Genomic DNA, 25,446 nt, shown 5'->3' with positions numbered 1-25,446 from the left:
ACGATATTATAAAAAGGGTCCGTATCGAGGAAAATCAGATTCAGGTCAGGAGAAAAGCGAAATTCTGATTCAAAACAGAAAACAAGAAAACTTGTTTGAGGGCAGTTAAATCCAGTCTAAGTTTAAAAAAATACAACAACAACAATAACAAAATTTGATAAAGAAATATAATACAGAAAGATGTGGAAAGAAGTTATTGTTCCCAAAATAAACAATAAAATTACAGCTATCAGAAACAGGGAATATAAATGCAGCTGAAAATCAATCAAATTGTACAAGAAACAAAAATAAATTTTATTATATCTTATTTATATTTTTTTTAACTAAAATGTCTGTGATATTACAATCACAAAATATCACTATATTTTTAGAATTTTTGACAAACTCTCAGTGAAATTTCAATCAAAAATTCCCACTGATATTTTCAGAAATGTTGGCAGAGTCAGTGAAATTTCAATCACAAAATTTCACTGATATTTTCTTAAATTTTGGTAAAATCTCCTAAAATACCATAATTTTAGTGAAAATGGACATTTCAGTGAATGTCAGGAAATGTTCATTGATTTTGCTGAAATTTAAGTCATATTTTCACTAGGGTATGATTTTTTTGGAGCATATTTTAATAGGAAGCCAAAAAAATTACTTTTCAGAATAAACATTAGATCAAGCCCAAAATCTACCTTGCACCAAAGATTCATCTATGCTTGTATTTTAATATTAAATTTCTGATCATGTTTTCATTTTCCCTACTTTTTTGGTCATGTCTTTGTTTTTAAACATCTGTGGAAATAAAATAAAGAAAACTGACACTCGTGTGTTTCTTCAAATTTATGAGTATATATTCATCCTTCCACATCAGCTACACTGACATATACATGTACTCAAACTCCCACCAGTATTTCTATTTTAATCAGATAGTTTAGGTTATTAATTTTTCAGAGAGTATTATCCATATGCTATAATACATGAGTCTGCTTTCCATATGGAAAAAAGTTCTTATGGATTAAAGTTGCAACTTTATTCCATATGGAAATTTCACTTGCTGTGAAGTACTTATGGAATTGATATGGAATAAATTGTCTGATTCCATAAGTTTTTCAGTCCATATCTATTCCATATGGATTCCATAAGTATTCCATACGGAGTCCATGAGAAATTTCTGTACGGGCAGGATATTTTTGTTTTGTCTTGCTTGCTTGGAGTCAGGTGTTTGTTATTCTGGTTTATGGTTTTCTTTCTAGATCTGACTGAACATCTAAAACAGTTTTTTAAAAGAATAAAATACTAGTTTTTTGTGAATTTATTTCTTGGAAAATAATAGAGAGTGATCAGCATACTCATTAGTATGACATTCTATAAAATCCACCTTTTTATTGTTTTAGTTGTGTAGTGGTAATAATAATAATAATAATGAGGACTTTGTATAGTGCCTAATCTTTAGAAACTCTAAGCGTTTTACATTAGACAACACCTATAACATAAGAAACATATATGATGATATGATTACAAAAAACAAACACCATAAAATTAGAAAACATAAAAAAGATGCTGAAAATATTTAAGGTAGGAAACATTATTAGGTCTTTAGGTTTGTTCTTGCAGTCGAAATAAGTGAGTTTTAAGAGTGTTCTTGAATGGGATCACTTTGTCTTTGTGTCTAAGTTCAGTGGAGAATTCATTCCACGTTGCTGGGCCCTGGTATGCAAAAGAACGTTGTCCATATGACTTCATTTTCATAGTGGGAATAATGAGTATATGATTGTCAGAAGATGAGCGTAAGTGTCTTGCTGGTGTGTACACATGGGTGAGGTTGGATAGGTAAACTACACATTATATTTTAGGTATAACTGGGATGGTGAAATAGCATGAAAAATTTAAAAGTTGGTAAAGCTTTGAAATTGCATATATGTACTTAAAACTATATTTGTGACCCCATCAACACAAGCCATGGAAAACAATCTGCTTCATTTCTCATTTATCTATATATATATATATTCAGAGAGAGAGAGAGAGAGAGACAGACAGACAGACATTTTAAATTCTCATTTGTTCAGAATACTCACTTTGAATCAAACAAATTTGGACAGATTAAATGCTTCACCATGCGATACAAACATTGACAGATTGAATGCTTCATAATGCAATACGGACATTGACAGATGGAATGCTTCATAACGCAATACCAACATTGACAGATTGAATGCTTCATAATGTGATACAAACATTGACAGATGAAATGCTTCAGACATTGACAGATGGAATGCTTCATAATGCAATACAAGCATTGACAAATGGAATGTTTCATAATGTGATACAGACATTGACAGATGGAATTCTTCATAACGTTATATATACATTCCATCTTAGTAAATAATTCAAATGAATGTAATACTGTTTATTATATTCAGAATTCAGTTTTTCTCAGTTTGGTAATGTAAATAATTTATCAATTTGGTGCTGTAAATGATTTATCTCAGTTTTGTATCACAAATAAATTTGCACACACTTTATCATGTTAATACCACTTTAGAGATACAATAAGCCTATTTAGAAATAGCAAATCAGAACATGTTTTGCAGAGATTTATTTAGTTTGTGAAATGTTATTGATACTAAAAATAGTATGAATATCATATCCTACGACACTCCTTTTGACAGTCTGATTATGAAGTCATTATATATTTTGGAATATCAGATTATGTCGTGTTATAGTGTGACATCATGCAAGACAAAATACTAGAAATTTATCTGTCATATTAAGTCCTTATTTTTAGTCAGGCTTACTTGGAGACTTTTTGTGATATTTATTTGGTCAAATTAACTATTTCTTCAGTGACTTTTGTCACATGATAAATAGAACCTTACTTTTAATGTGCTAATATCAAATAAAATGAATTAACCTTCTTGACAACTGTCAATATTTTGCTCATGAATTCTCTCTCAAGAAAAAGTTATTACATCTATTTAACAAATGTTATATTCAGTAAGCATTTAATGAATTCATTTACTTTTGTGGCTTTCTTTTTTGTTGTTTTATGAAATTTCTTATCTCCATCACTACTTACAGTCATGGAATTCTGTTGTTTCCACAAAGGGATCATCATTTTTGGGTGTAAATTTGTGGCTTGTAAAGTTCTATTCGTTCCACAAAAGGATCATTGTTCATTGGGTGTACATTTGTGGCTTATAGCAACCATAAAATCCATAAAATCTGACATGCCATGGATGAAAAATAGTGAATTCACAGTTCAGTGAATGTAATATCTTCCTTCAATTACTAATCCTCATTCTCATCTCTTCCAGCTCGACTGTGCCGTAACTGATCCTCTGCTTCCACTCACCGCTAACTCTTCCACTAGTGCAGCAGTAGAATTCTTCTGTCACATGCACTCCAGGATGCCCGACTTGGGCACTTCCAATATCTCCCACCTTACAAATAATTCTTCCTCTCTGTCTCGCACTATTGCCTCACCCCAGCACCCAACCCAGGTATAATTATGCTCAAAAATTAGAAAAAAAGTATATTTCAAAATGCTGAGGTATGACATTTCCAGTTTTTGATATCCTGACATAGAGAGTCTTATAGTTTTAACCATGTCAGTTCCATCTTGTCCAGTCACATTACCATACGATATTGTAAATTTGGATTGAAGCTTTACAGCAAGAAGATTTAGGTCAAGGTTGTTTTTCACCATTAGAGTTGTGGCTCCTGTTTAGCTTAGAACTATTAACTGCATTATTTTGGCAGGGACATTCATATCATATGGACACATTTGTTGTTTTGGAAAATTTATTATGGTTACAAAGTGTACCTTATGTATGTTCCAGAAGTGTTGTATGACTTGAACAAACCTTACACACTATTATTGAGAAAATACTAGCAAACTAACCAGTATCCAAAATGTACAAGTTATGACTTTAATGTTATTTCAGTGGCTTTGGGTGTCCTTAGGCAAGACATGGGAACAAGGTTCTTGACCCAGTTACTATGTTCTTTTCACCCTAAAGACAAGAACCTTGTTTGAGACCCATCATTATCCTTGTTTTCAGCTTAGGAACCCATACCACCTTTGTGGATGTGGGAGTTGACAAAAAAAATATAGTGGAATATGCTGAGCATTGATCCATTTTATTTTCCAAGATCAACTTTAGTTTTTAGGGCAAGCACACTCAAGAATGATAAAAAACCAATGAGAATGTGTTCTTGATGTTTTGGTGGAATGCCAGAACAGGTCCCTTACTAGTCTCATCATAATTGTTACTCATCACAGGAAAGATGTTGGGTAAATAACTGCAGACATTTTATCACAGTTATCGAATGGTTATATACCCTCTTCAGTAATATGTGAAATAGCCTAAGCCAGTTTGCCCATAAACTGGCTATGTGGCTTAAACACTGAAGTTATGTTGCTAGTAGTGTTGATATTTTACATTGTATTGTGTATTTGTGGCCCATAGTGTTGATATTTTACACTGCAGCCTGTATTTGTAGCCACGTATTATAAAGAAATAAATGTGTAACATACTTGTGATGATAACAGCATATATGAGAAGGTATCAATCTTCCCCATCCAAATCTTAATGCATACTTAAATATTTTTACCATGAAGCTGGTAACTTGTGTAGTTCAAATATTTTGCAATTTTTTTCTTTTTCACGATTGTTATGAAATTACCAACTGTATAGTATTTGCATCACACAACAGCCAACAGTTCAGATTTTTCAGTCTTTTTTACTGAAATTCTGATCTTCCATGTAGAATTCTGATGCTAATCAATACCATTTATGAAGGAAATTACTTATACAAGTTTTTGTTTCAATTGGCCACATATCTTAAAGACAAACTACCAATGAGCTGTAATACTTTTCTACTTGTCCATAAAATATCTGTACCATGCATACTCACTTAAAAGTCAAGTCCAACTGCAAACAACATAGACCCTGATGTGCGGTTGCATAATATGTTGGCTGATCAGGTCTATATTGTTTGTTCTACTGATTACTCTTGACAAACTGCATAGACCTAGATCTGCTGGCACATTATGCTACAGCCGATCTGGGTCAATGTAGTTTACAGTTGCAAATATATATTGTAACTGCTCAAATATGTCATGAATCAAAACAAAACTCTGTATAAGATTTTATGTTAAGACCTTGATCAGTTTCAGTTTTCACCATTTTCTGCCAAATTTGATCAAGTTATGGCCCATGTTTTATTTGAAAACTTTGACATTGAACCAGGCTTGCATCATTTTGGCATTAATGTCATGTAGACACATTTCTTAATTTAGGTTAGTCCTCTGCAAGCTGATGCTGATATATATCATTTCTCTCATGAAAAATCAAATGAAGGTGGCCTAATAACTTGCTCAGAAGTGGGCTTATTTATCTGCCAAAGATGTACTTAGTAAATATTTGACAAAACTAGGTTGGGCTTATCATTAGATAAATATGGCGTTTTTTATATGCCTTGTACATCAGAAGCCCTTTGGTCATGCCTTGTACATGTGATACCCTTTGGTCATGCCTTGTAAGCTTGATGCCCTTTGGTCATGCCTTGTACATATGATGCCTTTTAGCCATGCCTTGTACACATGATGCCCTTTGGTCATGCCTTGTATACAGGTTGAGCAATGGAAAGTGAGTATGTGCAAAGCTTTCATAAAATTAGCCTAAATGTTGTGAAAGGGGCCGACTATCTTTTTATCAAAGCACAGGTATTTATCAAGGAACTACAGTACTCCTGACAATTATCTTCCAAATGCTTAATAATATACTGTGTAATATTATCAAGGAAATACAGCACTTATGGTTATTTTCCAAAGCCCTTATCAATAAAATGTGTTAAAGTTATCAAGGAGTTACAGTACTCTTTTTGATCATTTTCAAAGCCCTTATGAATATAATGTGGTAATGTTCCCAAGGAAATTCAGTACTCCTTATGATAATGTCTTCCAAACCATTATAAATACAGGGTGGTAATATTATCAGGAAGATTCAGTACTCCTTATGATTTTCTTCCAAACCATTATAAATACGGGGGGTAATAATATCAGAGAGATTCAGTACTCCTTATAATTGTCTTTCAAACCATTATGAATACAGGGTGGTAACATTATCAAGGAAATTCAGTACTTCTTATGATTGTCTTCCAAACCATTATGAATACAGGGTGGTAATGTTACCAAGGAAATTCAGTTCTCCTTATGATTGTCTTCCAAACCATTATGAATACAGGGTGGTAATGTTATCAAGGAAATTCAGTACTCCTTATGATTGTCTTCCAAGACATTAAGAATATAGGGTGGTAATGTTATCAGAAAGATTCAGTACTCCTTATGATTGTCTTCCAAACCATTAAGAATACAGGATAGCAATATTATCAGGAAGATTCAGTACTCCTTATGATTGTCTTCCAAACCATTAAGAATATAAGGTGGTAATAATATCAGGGAGATTCAGTTCTCCTTATGATTGTCTTCCAAACCATTATAAATACAGGGTGGTAATAATATCAGGGAGATTCAGTACTCCTTATTGTCTTCTAAACCATTATGAATACAGGGTTGTAACATTATCAAGGAAATTCAGTACTCCTTATGATTGTCTTCCAAACCATTAAGAATATAGGGTGGTAATGTTATCAGGAAGATTCAGTACTCCTTATGATTGTCTTCCAAACCATTATGAATACAATGTGGTGATGTTTTAATTAATCTGTGAAAACCAGTGATAGTGTTTGTTTGCTATAACTCTGAAATACATCCACAAAGTTGGAAAAATTTACTTTCCAATCCTATTTTCAGGATCTAATTGAAAGTTTGAACCGACAGAAACAGACTCGGCGACAGCTTGAAGTTGAAAAAGAGCATCATCAAGCAGAAGCTGAGACAAAACGTTGGGAAACTGAAGAGAGGATACAGAAAGAACACAAACAGCAAGAGCTTGAGGACCAAACAAGGGAAATCATGCAAAGAAGAGCACCAGTTCAGCGGGAAAAGGAGCGGCAACGAGAAGTAGAGGCAGAGAAGAGGAAAAAGCAGGATGAACAAATACAAAAATCTTTACTCCAGGATTCTTTCCCACTAGCAGATTCTCTGCTCAGAACTAATTCTCCATCTGGTCAAAAAGAACAAACATCTGCCAAGGTTATTTTTCGACTCTTAGATTCAGAGTCACAGAGTGGTTTGACCAAGTCAAAAACTGGGGGAGATATCCTTGTTAGAGGTGTAATAACAGAAAAGGATAATAATGAAGATGATGACTTTGTCCTTGAAAAAGTTGATAGCAGTAAAGAAGATTCTGACATCAATGATTTCTAGCGCTCCTGTACAACTATTCATCTGTTTCCCACATAAATTTATATAAATTTTTTTTTATGGTGTCCTGATCCTGTACTTGATATCATCTAGAATGCATTTAAACTTTTTATGGTAAATGTATGGCTTGCTTAATGGTTACCTGGTAAGAAAGGAATTAAAATAAAGACATTTATTAAAGATGTGTAAATCTAACTTATTTATAACATGTCAAAATATTTAATGTTATTTGAGCTGTAGTTTGATTTTCCAAAAGAACACAGGCTAGTATATACAATGAGACAAAAACAGTTCTGACAGCATGAAACATTTTCATTAATTCTATATTTATGCTGGTAATCCTCCACCTTAATCAACTATGCAATTTATGCTTTTCTTAACTTACTAATTTAAAAAAAAAGTTATGGTGGTTTTGTGATGTTATAGAAATAACATTTTTGTATTCATAGATTAGTCACTTCTACACACCCCACTAATTAGACTTGAACTTGTTGTTTTAGTCAATGTTACCCATGAAAGTCAGGTACAACTGTGCAATGGATGCAGTCCACCTGGATAGGTCTATTATGATCTTTTGTTTTATTTATGAAATAGCAGCAAGAAGTGTTTCATATATCATATCCTGTATCTTTTAAAGATTAATAAAATCATTGACACACCTAGATTTAACATTTACCTGGTAATAACATCAATGAACAAAGATGGAAAAAGCAGTAGCCAAGAGGGCTATTTTATAAAATTAAATAACAATCATGGAAAGTTGGTAGTTATTGTCTATTTTGGCTACAACTAATGGAAACATATATTATGCACATTTTTGTGATATAGATTGTTGATTCATCCAACAGTGATAATTTCCAGTCAGCTAAGATCATGGCTGACTATTTCTGAAAAGAGTCAGTGTAAATATGGGACAGGGTTGAAATTTAGCCTGCTCAAATAGATTATTGGGATTTTCTGTTTTTCACTTGTTTGATAAATCAGTAGAATTATTTCAGCTGGGACAGAATGTCATTTGAGTAATACTGGGAATTACAATGATTTCAGTTATTGAAATTTTACTGTACTATTCAGTAAAATGTTGAATATCTTGACACATTAGAGCACATAGATTTCCTCTGGACAAATTGCACATTTTCATATCAGCACTAACTTAGCAACAATTCTGTGTTACAATAAACTTTCTCTCATTGTTTTTCCCTCTCCTCCGTCTCTTCCTCATAATTATATTTATATTTCTTTAAAAAGATAATTTAGTTATTGATGATACAATTGTAATGATAATTTTGTTAGATGTTTTGATAGTGTTTGTTTCTGATTTAATGTTACTCTGTTCTCAGTTGTCATTATGATTGGCAGTTTTAATTGTCATTATGATTGGTAGTTTTAATTGTCATTATGATTGGCAGTTTTAATTGTGAATCTGATTTGCAGATTTAGATTCATTTCTATAAATGTATACTGTAATATGTAGAAATTATGGGGGGACATCATAGCATATGTGTGATGATAATCTTTATAATCAGCATCTAAATAATCAATCTTTTAGACTTATATTTTATTTACTTCCCTTTAACACGTGGAGTCTTATAGTTGTTTGTGGGCCAGTTGTGCGTGTTGTCAATTAGATGGGCAAGTAAAATAATTAGACAAGCTGCAATCATTTGCAGTATGCATTGCAAATATTTTGTGAAATAACCAACTCAAAATTAAGATTTTACTTTTTTAAATGAAATAAAGTGCAACAAAGTTTGAATTCACTTAATAAATATATGACACAGGGTTTGACTGTTTTATGTAATCATTTTCAAACACTTTTTTTCATCATATGATGGTATCATCTGTTATTTCTGTATTTAGTAGATTTGCTTTTTTGTTGGTTAGCATGTATAATAAACAGAGTTTAATTAATATATTGAGTGAGTGAAATCAATTCCAGTTATTCTAAAATCATCCTAAAATCATCATCTTTAATGTTGTACAGGTGTATGTGTTGTTTTGTTGTTTTTGTTTGTAAAAATAAAGTAACATTTATCAGAGAATTGCTCACACTGTAGTTAAAGTTAGGAGATGCAGGAGATGAAGTTACTCTTTGCTGCAATCCATTAACTGTTTCAGTAGAATTTCCAGTTTTATCTACACATGCTTGAAAATATGACATTACGTTTATCATATATATACTCACTTATAAGTAAAGTCCAACTGCAAACTGCACAGACCCAAATCAGCCATCACAAAATGTGCTGACAGATCTGGGTCTCTTTAGCTAAGATTAATCAGTAGAACAACATAGACACTGATCAGATGGCACATTATGCAATGGTAGACCAGGCTATGTTTTGTTTGCAGTTGGAGTCAACTTCTAAGCTAGTACACACAGTAACGGCTTTTGGAGTTGAAAACTTTGCCAGAAAACTTATTCTTTCCTCATCACTTATTTCTCTCTAAACCCATGATAATTAATGTATTTTTTGAAGTGTAAGAATTGGATTTCATCCAGAAAATTAAGCCTGGTCTTAAATTCAAGTCTGGAATCTATTAAAACAATTATCTCAGATTGAAGTCTAACTGATATTTGACCAGTCAGATATGGTATATCAAGACTTAGCTTCAAGATCTGCTGGTGAAATTGGAGAAGAAAAATCATTGTCTCTTTATTGCAGACAGCACATACCCTCACCTGGTGTTGCATGATGTATTGGCAGATCAAAATCTTTGATGTTAATTTTACTTGAAATTTTTTATTCAGCAGTGTTTACACAGATGGCTAGTACATTATGCACAGGCAGATCAATGTCTACTAAATTTAATAAGAAAAGACCCAGACTTTCTGTCATTATAGTACCTCCCTGTTCTATAAATCTTTTTTTAAACTGGATATTGTTGTATTATATCCATAAATAGGAACTATAAAACAAGGGTTTAAATGGAAACTCACTGAATAGGAGGGGTTCACACATTGCAAAGTTTGACTAAAATCTGCTCAAGGACTGTAACGCTTCAATACTGTGGTTATCCATAACGACCGTCTCATTTATCCCATTGGTCTCAATGAATGCTGTCATTACATCTTTTAGGAGTCAAAAGTATTGATATGTACAATCTTTCAAAAGAAAGATCGATCACAAAAGTCATTGTAGACAAGAATTGTAGAATCCAGATGAGGACAGAAGAGGCAATCGTAGTAGACATCATTATAAAGACCATGTATTGAGCTCTGGATTTCTAAAATTCAGCTCGACGAATTTTCCTGAAAAGTTTTAGACCGTTAAAACTGGTCCCTAACTAGATACTGTCCAAGAGATGCTGAAATCAAAATCCTCAAAGTAGGGGTACAATTAGTACAAATTATTGAGATAATGAATGCTCAATATGTGTTATTCCTATCTGGTACCCATAGGATGCTCCTTATTTTGCTGATTCCTCTTGATGAAATTTGTCAGGACATTTGTCGTGGGTGGACTCTATACCAAAGAGATAAAATATCAAAGAAAGGCCCATGTCAAAGATGCTTAAAGAGCAGACTAATGTCCCAACTGTATAAGTAAGATATAATCTTCTTATGGCATGTGCTGTACCCGGTTGCATTTATCTAGCCATGAATTTCTCAAAATCGGCTCGACAAATTATCTTTTATGTTTTCCTACTGTTGCAAAAGATCCCAAGCTAGATACTGTCCAAGAGGCATTGACATCACAATCCTCAAAACTGTAGTCAAATTATTACAAATCTTTTATATATTAGAGGCATATTGAGCCCAATACTCATAGGTGCCCCTTAATTCGCTGATTCCTCTTGAAGAAATTCATCATGGGCAGATGCTGACCCCTAGAGATAAAATGTCAAAGAAGGGTCCATGTCAAAACTCTTTAAAGAGGGGACATAATGGTCCAACTATATAGGAAAAATGTAAACTTTTTATGGCATGTGCTGTACCCAACCTCTTTATTTAGCCTTCAATATTAATTTGCAAAATTTTGACAAATATTCTTCAAAACTTCCCTACAGTTGGAAAACATACCTAGCTGAACACAGCTGAAGAAGTGTTGAAATAATGAGTCTAAGTTGGAGTTCAGTTAGTAAAAATAGATTATATTCATTGGTGGGCCAGATGTCCCACTCACCAAAGGAAAGTAAAGCATCTCTCACAGCCTGTCCTTTCCAGGTGTAGTGATTGTCGCGGGACCATTGTCTGGCTTTGCTGGGCAGGAGGTTACTTGCATAAGGCCTCTCCTACACTATTGTGTCCACAGCAGCACCTTCATGGCCCCCCCCCTTTTTCACAGAGCCTGCTGTGTGGCACAACCAAGTGCCCAGTGGTATAACTGGGTGGGTAGACGGCTCATTAGCATTGGTAGATAGCCAGTCTAAGAGAAGGAAAACTCTGACTCCAAACCTGGGCAGATAGACCTCGTTAGCCTTGTCAAGCAGTTTGTCTAGGAGAAGGGAACTCTGATTTCAAACCCACGACGAGCTCCAGCCATTGGATGATGACTCTGCTGCCTTGTGGATATCTTAGGGAGAAGGAAAGGCTATGGGAGTAAACCTAGAGAGAAAATCTGGAGTGGAGCCCCTAATGCGGTTGGGTGTCAACTACAACTTCCTTTCGGCAGCTCCTGCATCTGAACTGGTGCCAAATGTCATGGTCAGCATTCCTTTGGACCCACCAGCAAGGACGAGAGGGGGATCCTGACGACTGGGCAGCCCATGATCTCCATACTCCATGCCCAAGCTTGCGCCCTGGAGAGGCCACTCCAGCCTCACTCCTGAGTGAGGAAACAACATGGAAGCTGGCAGTCTACGGGTTGTAAATCTCACCTGATTGGCGTAGGAAAGGGAAGCCACGGGTGAGCTTCGACGGTGGGAGGGATCATCGCATCCCACTGGCCGACTACCGCCCACCTCAAGCCGGGCAGCCCCCGGTCAGTAATCAGTAAGGTGTTAGTCCGCCAACGTCTGCCTGCTCCAGTAGGTGCCTAGAGCTGTGCGTTGTTGCTCACAATGACAAACAAATGGAAACTCCGCACCAGACAAAAGAAACAAGAAACCAACCAAGAAGACCCCAGCTCTTCGATTCACAAGTTGGAACGTGCGCACCATATGTGCACAGGCATCTCTGATGACCTCAGGGAAGTGGACGACACCAGGAAGACGGCCATCATCGACAGAGAGCTCACCAGACTAAATGGCAGCATAGCTGCCCTCCAGGAAACCAGGCTCGCCTCCAGCAGTACACATTCTTCTGGAAGGGTCGAGAACCTGAGGAGCCCAGCCAGCACGGAGTTGGCTTCGCTATCAAAAACACCATCCTGACCTCGGGTGAGCCTCCCTCAGGGGGCATTGAGCGGCTCTTGTCCATCCGCCTTGCCACTTCTGCAGGTCCTGTCAACATCCACAGTGTCTAATCCCCTACCCTCACGTCTTCAGAAAACCAAACTGATCAGTTATGTGGGCAGCTGGACGAACAGATCAAAGGATGTCCTAAAGACGAACCACTATTCCTCCTCGGCGACTTTAATGCCAGAGTAGGTGCGGACCACGAGTCATGGCCTACTTGCCTCGGACATCATGGCACTGGAAAGACCAACATAAACGGTCAACGACTGCTTGAGCTGTGCACCTACCATGACCAGTGCGTTACAAACACCTTCAAGTGTAAACCACAACACAAAGTGTCGTGCAAATACCCCAGGTCTCACCGCTGGCACCAGCTCGACTTGGTCATCACCAGGCGCTCTACCCTGAACAGCGTCCTCTCCACCAGAAGCTACCACAGTGCAGACTGCGACTCCGACCACGCCCTCCTGATTAGCAGAGTGCGCCTACAGCCACACACACTACACTGCTTCGAACCAAAAGGTCGCGCAGATGTCGGTCCCCTCCAAGGTGGAGGAGTATGTGTCCACCCTGGACCAGACTCTCCAGGACATGCCAGACCATGATGCCACAGCCAAGAGGAACGCCATGAAGGGTGCTATCTACAGCACAGCCATGTCCACGTTTGGCAAGTCAGGACTAGTTCAACGCACACCTTTCAAGGATGGGACTAATAATCGAGGACAAACGAAAAGCCTTCATAGCTTACACAAATGCCCCAATGAACTGACGCTTGCTGACCGCAGAAGTACCCGAATTACCACCAACGCATCGCTAGACAGTACGCGAACGAGTACTGGTAACAACTGTGTGAAGGAATCCAGCGCAGTGCCGCATCTGGAAACATCCAAGGCATGTACATTGGCATCAAGAAGGCCCTGGGCCCTAAGGCGAAAGTGATCGCTTCCCTGAAATCTCTGACAGGAGAGAAGATCACAGACCTTGAGCAACAGAAGGCCATATGGGTGGAGCGCTGCTCAGAGCTGTACGTCCGAGAAACGTCAGTCACGGATGCGGCCCTTAGCAGCATACAGAAACTGCCCACCATGGAGGAGTTCGACAAAGTGCTCACCTTAGAGGAGCTCAGCAAAGCCATCGACTCCCTCCCAAACGACAAAGTACCAGGTGGCGACATCATTCCGCCACGAGCTATCAAACGTGGGAAATCAACAGTGCTTCAGCCGCTGGATGAGCTACTCTGCCTCTGCTGGGAAGAAGGAGCAGTCCCCCCAAGACATGCCCGACGCCACCACTGTGACCGTTTACAAAAATAAGGGCGAAAGCAGTGACTGAAATAAGTACAGAGGATCTGGCTCCTGAGCATCGTTGGCAAAGTGCACACCTGTATCCGCCTCAACAGGCTGAAGCTGCTGACGGACCGTGTGTACCAGGAATCCCAATGCGGCTTCAGAGCAGGCAGGTCGACATCAGACATGATCACCCTCCGTCAGCTCCAAGAGAAGAGCAGAGAGCAAGGTCGGCCACTCTACATGGTGTTCATCGACCTCACCAAGGCCTTCAACCTGGTCAGCAGGAAGGGCCTATTTGAACTTCTTTTCTCCCTGCTCCTGTCCTACGCCTTTGACTCGTCCACAGATGGTGTATATCTGCACTCCAGGTCCGACGGGAGGCTGTTCAACCTTGCATGACTGCGCTTGAAAACCAAAGTGAGGTCGGTGCTCATCAGGTGGCGCTATACAGTTTCGCATTTTCCATAGGGTTAGGATTTTAAAGAAAAAGAATTTCCCCGGCTTTCCTCACTGGTTATACTGGCTATTTAAAAAAGACCTTGTATATCTTGGGTATAATTAAAAGAACCTTTAATTCCCTTTATTTTGGTGTATGATTGATGGGTGTACTATGGGTTATAGAGTATACAGTTTGGCCTTACTTCAAATGTGCACCTTTCAAAAAAAGTGCTAGCTCTACTTGGTCATTTTCACTTCCTGAATTTCAGAGGTAAATTGTATAAAAAAGAGCTGATAACTTTTTTTTACATTTTATATATTTGGTAATTCATTCATTGCACTTTCAGAAGCTGGTATTGTCTAGTCTGGCAAAATTAATTTTCCCTATTTTAATAGCTGCTATGTATAGTGTACTTTAGTCTAATTCAGGCTGATTTTTTAACACAAGGGAGCAGTCATTTTAGTTAGCATTGTGCTTAAATAATGTAAAATTTCCAAAAGTACAATATCCAAAGAAATATCATCCACATTACATAACTGTAGCATATAGGTATGCCAACATTCTCTCCGTTGTGCATGTTTTAAATGCGAACTACTTCACTTTACATACGTCACTCTCTCTAAAGTACATATTAATTGGTGAGCGCCCCCTCAGGGAGATGCTTTCTGCTGATGACGCGGCTCTTTTTGCTCTAACCGAGGATGCCCTCCAGAAACTGGGAGACCGTTTTGGCTGATGCCTGCAAGCAGTTCGGGCTCACCATCAGCATGAAAAAGACAAACGTCAGCGCGCAAGATGCCATCACTGTCCCATCCATCAAAATTAACGGTGTCACCCTGGAAGCAGTCAACAACTTTACTTACCTGGGGTCAACCATCAGCAACATTCTCTCGCTCGATGTGGAGGTGGACAGAAGGTTCGGAAAGGCAAACACCATCATGGTGCGACTAACAAAGAGGGTGTGGGAAAACAACGCTAACAGAACACACCAAGATCCAAGTCTACCAGGCCTGCGTTCCTAGCACCCTTCTATATGGAACTGAGACCTGGAGCATCTACACGAGGCAAGTACGCCGGCTCAACTCCTTCCATGTACGGTGCCTAAAACGCATCCTGAAAATCAGCTGGCAAGACTGCGCCCCACACAGTGAGATCCATCAGCGTGCAAGAATCTTCAGCATGTACTCCCTGCTGAGGAAGCCTTCGATGGCTGAGACAACTCCGACGCATGGAGGATGGGAGGCTGGCAAAGGACATCCTATATGGACAGCTGGCCACTGGCACCAACCATAGCAACTCAGATTTCCCAATACGTCTGCACCAACTGCGATAGGGACTTTCGCTCGCGCAATGGTCTGCACGGCCACAGCAGACGAAGCCAAAACCCCAAAGACATACGAAACTCCATGGGCGCTACTCGCATGGTCTTCTGAGACTGATCCGCAAGTAAATGAATGAAGTTAGGGTTCAGTTACTGAAAATATATTCTGTTCATTGAGCATGTTTTCATACCAGGTACCCATAGAGTGCCTCTTATTTGCATGATTCATCTTCACTAAATTCGCCAGGACTTCTTTCGTGGATCGCCTCTGTCTCCAAGATATAACATGTCAAAGAAGGGTAAATATCAAACCTCTTTTAGGAGGGTACGTAATGTTTCAACTTTATATGTAAGATATAATATCCTTACTACATATATTATACCCAACCTCTTTATCTGGCTTAAAAAGTCTCGAAATCGGTTCGACGAATTTTCTTTAAACGTTTTTTTACTGTTGTACACGATACCGGTTTAGATATCGCTGAAGAAGCATTGAAAGCAAAATCCTCTAAGAAGGAGCTCAATTGGTAAAAATATTGATCCAATCGATCGACGTTGTGCATGTTTTCATACCCTGTAACCATAGGTTGCCACTGATTTCGCTGATTCATGTGGACGAAATTTGTCAGGACTTCCTTCGTGCTTCGCCTCTATCCAGCAGAGATAAAATCGTAAGAAAGGATCCATTTCCAAACTCTTTTTAGAGGAAACGTAATGTCCCAACTGTATATGTAAGATATAATCTTATGGCATGCACTATATAAAAAACGCGTTAAACAGCCGAAAAGTTCTTGAAATCGGCTCGACGAAGTTTCTTTAACATTTTCCTTCTGTCAGAACACATACAAATATAGATACCGACGACGAGGCGTTAAAAGCAAATCCTCTAAGTAGGTGTCAAATTAGTAAAAATGATCGATCCAATATATACACATTATGTGTGTTTTTCATACCCGGTATCCATAGGGTACCCCTTATCTACTTCCCTGATTTTTTTATACGAGATTTGTATGGAGGTCCTTCGCGGGTCGACGCTATCTCCTAGAGATAAAATGTCAAAGAAGGATCCATTTCTAAACTCTTTCAAGAAGGTATGTAATGTCTCAACTGTATACGTAAGATATAATCTTCTTACTGCATGCAGCGTACCCAAACCACTTTATCTAGCCAAAAATTTCTCAAAGTCGGCTCGACGAATTTTCTTTACAATTTTCCTACTGTTGGGATATATATAAATCTAGATAACTCAGACGAGGCGTAGGAATCAATATCCTCCAAGTACGTGTCAAATTAGTACAAATGTTGATCAAATCAATACTCGTTGTACCCGGTGCCCAAGGGTGCCCCTTCTGTAACTGGTTATTGTCAATGAAATTCGTCAGGACTTCCTTCGTGTGTGGACTCTAAACACTAGAGATACAATATCAAAGAAGGTTTCATGTCAAAACTCTTGAAAGGGTGGACGCAATGGTCCAAAATTTAAACGTAAGGTACTTTCTTCTTACATACTGTATTGAACCCAACCTCCTTCATGTAGTCGCGAATTTCTTGAAATTGGCTCGACCAATCTTCTTTCATATTGCTAGGACGGGTACCTATTTAGATACTGTCCAAAAGATGCTGAAACCAAAATCTTCTAAGTAGACTGAAATCAAGTTGGTTACTTATTCCTTATTCAAAAAGGAATAAATAACCATTTACTTATTCCCGATTTAAATATTTTCACATTAATTTGAATACTTATTTCTTATTCACATCCAGTTGGCTAGTTATTCATTATTCCCAATTCAGTATGTAATTGGTTACCACTTAGTTAATGTAGATGAAAGTTCTTTAGAGCATACGTTGGTGTTACTCTAACCCGATTGGAGAAATACGAGTGTTCTTTTGGTACCAGCTATATAAAGATGAGTACAAACAGATCACGGACTACATGTAGGAAGGGTTTAGGATATTTTGTTTGGTGTACATGTTTAGTACTTTGGTATATGATTAATTAGTTGTGTTAGTTGTTTGGGTAGTGTCTTATGGTGAATAGCGTGAAGTATTCGTATTCGGATTCGAAAAGCTTACTAATGAATCAAGCAAACATGAAACCACAAAAAGCCATACAAATGTGAAATTGGTGATTTCTCTTGTGTGACCATCATGTCCTTAAATGAGAATTATATGGAGTGTTTACGAGTTTAAGAAGCCTTCAGTTGACCTTGACTGTTGTCTTGAAGTCCTTGGAACTGGGATACTTATTACATGGGTAGCCGATTTCCAGAAATTGGAGTTACATAAAAGGGACTGGAGGGCGGGTAGAACACACGCAGCAAGACGATTATATCATACTTGTACTGTTGGGCCATTACGTATCATCATTAAAGAGATTTGACATGGACCCTTCTTTGATATTTTATCTATAGAGGATAGTGTCGAGCCACGAATGAAGTCCTGACGCATCTCGTCAAGTCGTTTTCGAGAAATCTGCGGCTAGATGGAGAAGGTCGCGTACGACAAATACCGTAAGAAGATTATGTCTTACGTATACATTTGGGCCATTACGTCCCCTCCTTATAGAGTTCTGACAGAGACCCTTCTTTGACAGTTTACCTCTTGGGGGATACAGTCCATACACGACAAATGTCCTGACGAACTTTGTTGAGAGGAAACAGCAAACTAATTGGGCGCCCTATGGGTATCTGGTATAAAAATAATAAAAAAAACACGCAAATGTTAATAGATTCTATCGATAGTTTGTACTAATTGAACCCCTACTTAGAGGATTTTTATTTCAAAGTCTCTTGCATAGTATCTAAGTAGGTACACGTTCGAACAGCAGCAACAGTTTTAAAAAAGTCTTCGAGGCGATTTCAAGAAATCTGCGGCTAGATGAAGGAGGTCGCGTATAACCCATAATAACATTATATCTTGGATACAAATTTGGGCAATTACGTCCCCTCTTAATAGAGTTTTGGCATGGAACCTTCTTTAATGTTTTCTCTTGTGGATAGAGTACACCAACAAAGGAAGTCCTGACGAATTTCGTCGATAGCAAACCGTGATATTAGGGGCGTCCGAAGGGTACAGGTCATGAAAAAGTTGCAAATGTTAATATACTGAATCACTAGTTTGTACTAATTGAACCTCTGCTTAGAAGATTTTGGTTTCAACGCCTGTTGGAATGTATATAATTAGGCACCCGTTCTAACAGTAGAAAGGTTTTTTTATTTAAAAGAAAGTTCGAGAAATTCGCGGCTAGATAAAGCGGTTTGGGTACGCTGCATGCTGTAAGAAGATTATATCTTACGTATACGTATGGGCCATTACGTTCCCTCCTTATAGTGTTTTGACATAGACCTTTCCTTGACATTTTATCTCTAGCGTGGGTACGTGGGAAAGCCTGCCAGTAGCTTATCGTGGGTCGGTGGTTCTTCCCTGGGTTTTCCAGGGTTCTTCCTCCACCAGTTATACTGGCCGCCATGTATAGCCTATCTTGTGCTGAAAAATGGCGTTAAACCCTAGAACGACAACAACAACAACAACATTTTATCTCTAGTTTATACACGAAAGAAGTCCTAACGAATTTCTTCTCGAGGAAACAGGGAAATAAGGTACCAGATGTGAGAAACATGCAACTGTTTATCGATTGTAGAAATAGTTTGTACTAATTTTACCCCTACTTAAGAGAGCTTTTATTTCAAAGTTTCTCGCACAGTATCTGTCTAGGTACACGTTCGAACAGTAGCAAAATTTTTAAACAATTTCGTCGAGCCGATTTCGACGAATTCGCGGCTAGATGAAGGTGGTCGCGTACAAAACATGCGGTAAGAATTATATATGACGAATATATTTGGGCCATTACGTCCCCTTTTTATAGTTTTTGAAATAGACACTTCTTTAGCATCTTATCTCTAGGTTGACAGAGTCCATCCACGAAGGAAGTCATGACGGATTTCTTTGAGAGGAAACAGGGATATAAGGCATGCCATATGGGTACCGGGAATGAGAAACGAGCAAATGCTTATTAATGTATCGATATTTTGTACTTATTTAACCCCTACTTGGAGGATTTTGAGTTCAATGTCTCCTGCACAGTCTCTATCTAGGGACATGGTCTAACAGTAGCGAAAGATTGAAAAAATTTCGTTGAGCCGCTTTTGAGAAATTCGCGGCTAGATGAAGGAGGACGCGTACAACACATGTCGCAAGAGGATTATATCTCATTTGGGCCATTATTTCCCCTCTTTACTGAGTTTTGACATGGACACTTCTTTCATATTTTATCTCTAGGGCATAGAGTCCACCTACGAAGGAAGTCACGACTAATTTCGTCGAGAGGAAACAGCGATATAAGGGGCGTCCGATGGATACCGGGTATGAATAACACGCCAGTAGTGACTAGGGATACTATAGCCTCAATGGGAATTAGCATTACAGACCCCCGCTGGGAACATATAGCCTCAAGGGAAATTTAACATGGAGAAAAATCGTGGGAACATATAGCCTCAAGGGAAATTTAACATGGAGAAAAATCGTGGGACTGTTGAGCCTCAAGAGGAATTGAACATGGGAATAGGGGACTGTATAGCGTCAAAGGAATTTAAACAGGGTGGGACTGTATAGCGTCAAGGGAAATTGAACATGGGATTTTTTTTTAAAAAAAATTTTTTAAAAAAAGGGTAGGCAATCGAAAGTCATTCCCTTTTCGAGAAATGTGGGTGGTCCTGAAAAGGGCCTTTGGGTTTATGTTAATATTAATATTAACATAGATGGCATCTGTCACATCTTCTTCTTCTTCTTAAATTCCTTCTAACTGCAGGTCCATACACAAGTACCCTCTTGAGACATCCTTGTCTTTCTATGTAAACTCTTCTCATCCATAGACTAGTATCTGTCCTATCAACAACAGTCCACTTGGACCGGACATACATGAGCATGTCCGTCCTTAACATCATTGAAGACACAAGGGTGGATGATTCAACTGTGGTCCACATCTTGAGGCGACGAGAACAGGTGAATCAATGCAGTGAACTGCGCTTATTTATAGGTAGAGGAAGGATTGAAACGGATTGAGTTCATTCACCAATCCGATCACGCGTGACAAAATTCAGTCAGCCCCCATCCAATCCGAAGAGAGCAGTCTGTGACGTCACGTGGTCTATATAGATTCGCTAGCGCTTGTGTGCAGTCAATCTATGCGACAGTGATTCAACATGACGGAAATTCAGAAAACGATCCATTGGGGTGCACCAGCAGTGGAGACCGCCCAAGGGAACCCGGACTTACTTTCAGAAGAGGTACATTGGGATTTTGTGGATTTTCTTACCTCGCAAGAATTTGTTCCGGAACCTTCGTTACCTTCTTCATTACCGCAAGTGGAGAATTTTAGACAGAGACAGAAAGAAGAATTGAAGAAATTTATACAACGACAAAAGGAAGCGGAACAAGCATTTCTCCTACAACAACAGCAGCAAGAAGAAGAGGTAAGAAAAAACAACAACAACAACAACAAGAAGTAGCAGCAAAGAAACAAGAGGGTGAAAATCAAACGGTCACGGTACTATTGGACATTTTAGCGGCGTTAAGGAGTCTGAAACAAATGTATCAGACTTCTTTATCACGACCGAAGAGAATACGACCTTCCCGAGCTAAACACGCCAACCCTGTGACTAAGCCCACCGTACCACCCTTAGTGTGATTTCAACCCAATCATCATCATCACAAGTAGGCCTCGGCCGTGGCAAAGGCATAAGGCAGTTAAAGTTGATTGCTTAAACTCACCCCTACACCAAAAAAGGCCCTTTTCAGGGCCACCCACATTTCTCGAAAAGAAATAGCCTTTCAATTTGCCAATAGCTCAAAAATCAACAAAATAACCCATTTTACCCCTATAGTACGTGTATATGAGTGCGTGAGTGTACGTTCTTATTTTAAAATCAAAACTCAAAGACACTTACCTTATATAATTAATTTATTCTTTTATCAATAGTTACAATCCAATTCACAATTCACAACAGAACACTTTAAAAAGTTCATTGATTTTCTTCTGTCTCATTGTTTACTCTCTCTGTTTTTTAAATTTCTTCACCGTCTTTTCCTCTTCTTCCTCCTCACTTTCTTCCCTTCTTCTTTTCTTCTCCTGTTTCTTTTTCTTCACCTGTCTGTTTTCTTCCTCTGAAGAATCCCTCTCTTCTTCTGAAGAATCTCTCTCTTCTTCTGAAGAATCCCTCTTTTCTTCTGACTCCTCTTGTTTCTTTTTTGGGCAATCTGGAGACCAATGTCCTTTTTCTTGACAATAATAACAGGTATCTTGACTTTTGTCTTTTCTATCCCCTTTTTTTCTTTTTTGACGGTCTGGACACTCTGAAGACCAATGCCCTTTCTTCTGACAGATATAGCAAGTATCTTGACTTTTATCTCGAAAGGAAGGAGAGTAGTCCGTCGGCTGGTCTGAAGAGAATTTTCTAATGACCCCTCGCAAAGCTCTGATGAAACGTTCCATCTGGGTAGTCTCTTCCATCGTTGTGCTCGGTTTGAGAGTGAAATGAATAGTGAAAGGACAAGACACACACCCTTTTATATACGCTGGTCTGTCATGACTATAAATTAGTCTATGGTGTTTAAACTTGAGTCATTTGACGTTTTGCACTCAAGATGAATCGATCCTATTCATTCGAGAAGAAAGAAGAAGAAAGTAAGAGGCAGAAACGTGATCTATCGCCTCGTGCCAGAGCTGAAGTCTTGGCACAAATTCATGCCAGTGATTTTGAAGAGGACATGAGTGAACCAGAATCCGAACCCTCTAAACCAAGTTCGCCACCCTTAGTCAACCCTGAAAAATACTATTCCATTCGAGAGACGGAAAAGCGCTCCTCTAGAAAATTTAGAACCACGGCTTACAAATACACGGTGAAGTTTAAAGATTTCAAGGCTGAAGTACCATTAGAGAAAGCAGAAGGGTTCATCACCGGAGTGTGGGATTCTTTGCTCACCACACTCAAGCGACAATGTCAACCCAAAGAAGACGATCGCTTGAGACTTTCCATACAACACGACGGTTTGAAATCCCCTGTTTGGATCGAGTTTAGCACCCCTGCAGAATTGACCACTTCCAAAGTCATGGACAAAATTCAACACGTACAACAATCTAACGATCAGTTTGACATCACCGATGGAAAAGCCACACTGGACATGACCCATGTCTCTCCTCCTCAAGGGACTGGACGCAAAAAGATGTTATTGGTGAACGAGCTTCGCAGCATTAAGCGTAGCCTCGTCCAAATTCACAACCCTCAAGACCAGATGTGTTTAGCCCGTGCCATCGTGGTGGGACGAACCTATGCCAACAAGAACGACACGGTACAATGGAAAAGAGCCTGGAAAACTATTCGACAATCGGACCGAGCCAAACAACGAAACGAAGCAGAACTCCTGATGCAACAAGCTGACCTATCCAAAGACACACCTTGTGGCATTCCTGAGATGCAAAAATTGCAAGATGCCCTAGCTCCACGCTAAACCTTGAAAGTGCACCCTCAAGAAGTGCGCGGACCTCGGTTGTTTCGAGGCCAAGACTTTAAGGACGGAAAATACATTCATGTCTATTATCACGATGACCATTTCGATACCATTACCAGTATCACTGGATTCCTGGGATACGGTTATTACTGTGAGAAATGTGACCATGGTTATAATAATCGAGAGCAACACAAATATTGCGGATTGAAATGCTCAGGATGTTTGGCCTCTCCACCCTGTCTGAGCGAACTTACGCACTTTAGTGAAACGGGCCCCTTAAGTACTTGCTGTACTTAATACCGTGTCAAGGTTATCAGCGCCGCCTTATAAACTTGTCTGCGCACGTTTGTCAGCCCTGCCTGTTACCAACAACATCTGAAGACGCAAGGTTCACAGCAGAAATGTGCTTGTCAACTCCTGAGATTGTGCCCTACGTGTGGACAAGGCATATGTACCAATACTGCCAAGGCACACGTATGTCGAGGAAAGAAAAAATGTCACATTTGTCACCACATCGTGGACTTGGAACACCAATGCTACGTGCAAAAATACCAACCCCCACCAGAGAAAGAGGACGGTCACAAGAAGAAAGGCAATTTCATCTTTTTCGATTTCGAATGCATGCAAGAGACCGGCATTCACATTCCTAATTTCTGCGTGGTTCATCGAGCGTGCGAGAAGTTCATTCAGGAACCTATCTTCAGTCATTGCCCTCACTGTAGCAAGATTCCCGGAGGGCGTAAAAAAAATTTTCGAGGACCGAACACGTTAGCCGATTTTGCCCAATGGATTTTAGACCCCATCGACAAGACGTGGAGCCAAGAGGACATCGAACGTTACGGAGATTGTCATCGTCATGCCACGGTGATGGCTCACAATTTCTCCGGATACGATGGACAGTTTCTTCTCAGATACTATACGGAACATGGCACCGAGCGTCCTAAAGTGACTTTGAACGGAGCCAAAATCATTTTCATGCAAGTGGGACAAGTACAGTTTAAAGATTCGATGAGTTACTTGGCCATGCCTTTGAGCCGAATGCCTAAAACGTTTGGAATGACAGAAATGGCTAAAGGGTACTTTCCACACTTTTTCAATACGGAAGCCAATCAACACGCGGTTTTAAACCATTTACCTGAGGCTCACTATTACGACCCCGACAACATGCGTACCGAACAACGAGAAGCTTTCTACGCTTGGTACCAGGCTCACGCCTCGGACCCTTTCGACTTTCAGGAAGAAATGCTAAAGTATTGTCGTTCCGGCGTGGACATTTTACGGCGTTGCTGTGGAAAATTTCGAGAACTGTTCATGGAACACGGAGGGGTCGATCCTTTGAAAGAAGCTTGCACCATTGCCAAAGCGTGTTCCTTAGTGTATCGACAACGATTCATGCCTGTAAACACCGTGGCTGTCATCAGTCCTCAAACGACCCACTATGACAAACGTCAATACTCGGTCAAAGCAATACGCTGGTTACATTACTTGTGCGACAAGGAAGACAAATGGATTCAGCATGTCCGCAACGGAGGGGGCGAAAAGACCATCGGAACGCATTCGGTCGATGGCTGGGACTTAGAAAACCCCAAGATCGTGTACGATTTTAACGGTTGCTTATTTCACGGATGTCCCGTCTGTTACCCTGACCGTGGCACTAAAAATGAGTTTTTACAACGAACCATGGAATACTTCTACCAGGACACTTGTCAGCGACGCCTAAAGTTGGAACAGGAAGGATACCAAGTGGTGGAAATGTGGGAACACGAGTACGATCACCGTATGAAAACCGATCCCGAGTTTAAACGCCTCGTGGAAAGTTACCAGTTCATGGACCCGCTGAACCCGAGGGATAGTTTGTACGGAGGAAGGACCAATGCCACCTGTTTGCTGTACCAAGCCGACGAAGAGAAAGGAGAAGAAATCAAATACTTGGACATGTGTTAGCTGTATCCCTACGTGTGCAAATATTGTCGCTTTCCTGCAGGGCACCCACAATTGTTGACGGAACACATCGACCTGAAAAACATTCGACAATACGAAGGTCTGATCAAGTGTAAAGTTTTGCCTCCCACGAACTTGTACCATCCCGTGTTACCTCACCATTGCCAAGGCAAACTGATGTTTCCATTGTGCCGTACTTGTGCCGAAACGTGCAACCAAGACCAATCTTGTCAGCACACCCTGGAAGAACGTGCCTTGACGGGAACCTGGGTCAGCGTAGAATTGTTCAAAGCTC

General features: G+C 39.2%; 1 protein-coding gene across 3 annotated transcripts in view; it reads left to right on the top strand.

The window, feature by feature from the left end:
• The window catches only part of LOC149787814 (uncharacterized), a 141,863-nt gene extending 132,632 nt beyond the window's left edge, over nt 1-9,231 (top strand). For 2 of the 3 annotated variants that reach the window (XM_089974024.1, XM_089974023.1), the window contains 2 exons: nt 3,303-3,488; nt 6,806-9,231. In XM_089974024.1, the coding sequence (XP_089830150.1) occupies nt 3,303-3,488; nt 6,806-7,321 (702 nt within the window). In that variant the 3' untranslated portion in view covers nt 7,322-9,231. The remainder of the gene's footprint in view (nt 1-3,302; nt 3,489-6,805) is intronic. The other variant, XM_089974025.1, reaches the window with a different exon arrangement.
• The last annotated feature ends 16,215 nt before the right edge of the window (nt 9,232-25,446 follow it).

This window comes from Sinohyriopsis cumingii, chromosome 11 (assembly GCF_028554795.1).
Source record: "Sinohyriopsis cumingii isolate HCF-2022 chromosome 11, ASM2855479v2, whole genome shotgun sequence".
Classification (NCBI taxonomy): Eukaryota; Metazoa; Mollusca; class Bivalvia; order Unionida; family Unionidae; genus Sinohyriopsis; species Sinohyriopsis cumingii.
The sequence above is the reverse complement of the archived record's forward strand: the minus strand, read 5'-3'. Positions and strand labels throughout refer to the sequence as shown.